The 2,356-nt window shown below is 40.0% G+C and overlaps 1 protein-coding gene across 1 annotated transcript; it reads right to left on the minus strand.

Moving 5' to 3' along the window:
- Positions 1-350: 350 nt before the first annotated feature.
- LOC124231262 (claudin-8) lies at positions 351-2,156 on the minus strand. The gene has a single exon (XM_046647945.1). The coding sequence runs from the start codon at positions 1,959-1,961 to the stop codon at positions 1,284-1,286; it is 678 nt and encodes a 225-aa protein (XP_046503901.1). The 5' UTR covers positions 1,962-2,156; the 3' UTR covers positions 351-1,283.
- Positions 2,157-2,356: the final 200 nt, after the last annotated feature.

Below are 2,356 nucleotides of genomic sequence, written 5' to 3' on the forward strand. Positions count from 1 at the left end.
AAAACAGAAAAAATGGAGAATAATGAACGAATGTCAAATTAATATAAAAAGGCACAAATTATTATATAAAGAACATACAGCAGATGACACACAGTCATTTAAACCAGAAAAATATAGATACAAACTTGCAAATTGGATTATCGGTTGCATCAAATTTGGGGAAAACAAAAAGATATGGTATTTCTGTACCTTAGTAAAAGCAAACAAAAATGGAACAGGTAAAAAATTTATCTTTGGCAGGACTGAGATGACAATTTTGACTTAGATACGCACATAGGAGCAGATGGAGTTCACAAAGCTCAGTTTTTTTGGTTGTTCTTTGGTAAGCAAATAAAAACCAAGACATATGATTTTTCTGTTCGGTTATTTATGTTGATAAAAGCCCAAAGTCAGTATTCAAATAGTTATTAAAATATTCACATATATATGTATGATTTCTTGTCAAAATGCATCCTTCTCCAACCACAGAAACTTAAGAGGAAAGAAAATTTCCCTTTCCTGAGGTCTTTCATGTTTCTTAGACTGCAGTTTTATCTTTCTTCTTAGTACAGCTCTGGAAAAGCAGTTGGAATGCAAAGCCCCTTGACAAATGTCTGCCTTTTAAAAGATGTTAATTTAATATACAAGAAAAGGAAGGTCTCTGGGGAAAGAGGATAAAGGAGTTAGAATTTCTAACTCTTAGGCTAAAAAATAGGATATCAGAAAGTCAATTAATTTCCTTTACACTGCTGATTAAAGCCTTCATTTTAACCTTCATTATAAATCAAGTGCATTAATCACTAAGCCATTTTTAAACAATTAATATTAACCTTCTTCAATCTTATCCCCAATTCCCCAGGAAAGCAATAGTTGAATTCTATTTATTCAGTTTAATGGATCAGTATTTCATTTAAAATAGAACCACATAAGCCTGTCTCTATTTATGTGAGATACAAATGTCACTCTCATCTACATACATAATGCCATGTCATAGAGAAATCACAGTCGTAAAATAATAGTCTTTAACAATGTCATTTTGAAGTAACCGATAAAAAGAAAAGATGCATGAACCATTTCAGAAAACAAATTACTGTACTTCTTAGAATAATCAAAGCAGGCTGTGGAATATCTCATTCTGCTGAAACAGCTTATAGAATCATAAATAGCTCATGCACCGTTCCGGTGATTAATGTTGAGCAGTTAAGAACAGCAAATCAATGTTCCTTTGTGTTCCATTTGTAGAAAATAGTGGACATTTTAGTCACCTGCATGGCTTTGTAGGTAAAGTTAAAAAATATACACAACTACACATACTGACTTCTGGAGTACACGCTTGGTGACTTCTTCTCCACGTGATAGCTTTTTTGGGTTGTGCGATGGGAAGGTACAGAGTATCTGTAGCTGCTGCTCTTTTCAGTGCAACAAGAAACACAACAGAAGAGTGCCCCGCCAACAATCAGCATCAGCGCTGTGGTCCAGCCTATATAGAGGGCTTCTCCAAGCTCACGTTTCTGGGCAACTTCCACTATGGGGTTGTAGAAATCTCTGATGATGGAATTGGCAACCCAGCTCACAGGGATGAGCACCATCATGCCTGTGATGATGAAGATGATTCCAGCCGTGAGCAGGACGTAACCCTTCACCTTCTCGTCGTCCCCGGTGCACCTGGTACACTTCATGCCAAGGATGGCCGTCATGAAAGCCAGGAAGGCCAGCACACAAGCAGTACACATGAGTCCCCTGGATGCCTGTAGGTCCGGAGAGAGAGCCAGCAGGGAATCATAGACTTTGCACTGCATTCTGATATTAGCGTGCCTCATGCAATTCATCCACAGTCCTTCCCAGAGGTTTTCAAAAACCACAATGTTGCTTTCAATGAAGGCAGACACTCTCCACTGAGGCATGATGGTGACAGCCACTGTGCCCACCAGGCCTACACCACCAAGCACCAGTCCAGCGATTTGCAGGACATAGGTAGCCATTATCCTCCACGATGCGTTTTATCCGGCCGGACTTCCGAGCTGGTAGGGCTGCTCCGAAGTAAGTTCTCTGTGCCCCAGGAGAGAACAGTTTTCCTGTAGTAATGAACTCAGAACCCAGTGATTTTTCAAATAGCTGCTTTCGCTGCTTCTAGCTAGATTAAATCCAGCGTTGGCTGGCTGAGGTGCCCCCTCTGTTGACTAGGACGGGTAAACTTACAAATCAGGTGCGGCAACTTTCTCAGCCAATAAGAGGGGGATGGTAACTCAGGTGTGTCTAAACCGACAAGATACTTGGAACGGCTGGACCTGCTCATAAACATTCTTTGTACTTCTCAGTTTTCTCAGAGGACAGCAGAACGTTTACCTGCAGGCATAATTATGCATGTTTGCACAAT

The sequence above is a fragment of the Equus quagga genome, chromosome 21, assembly GCF_021613505.1.
Source record: "Equus quagga isolate Etosha38 chromosome 21, UCLA_HA_Equagga_1.0, whole genome shotgun sequence".
NCBI classification, from domain to species: domain Eukaryota; kingdom Metazoa; phylum Chordata; class Mammalia; order Perissodactyla; family Equidae; genus Equus; species Equus quagga.

Coding starts and splice junctions, on each gene's coding strand:
- LOC124231262 (XM_046647945.1), bottom strand. CDS start 1,961: ATGGCTACCTATGTCCTGCAAATCGCTGGACTGGTGCTTGGTGGTGTA.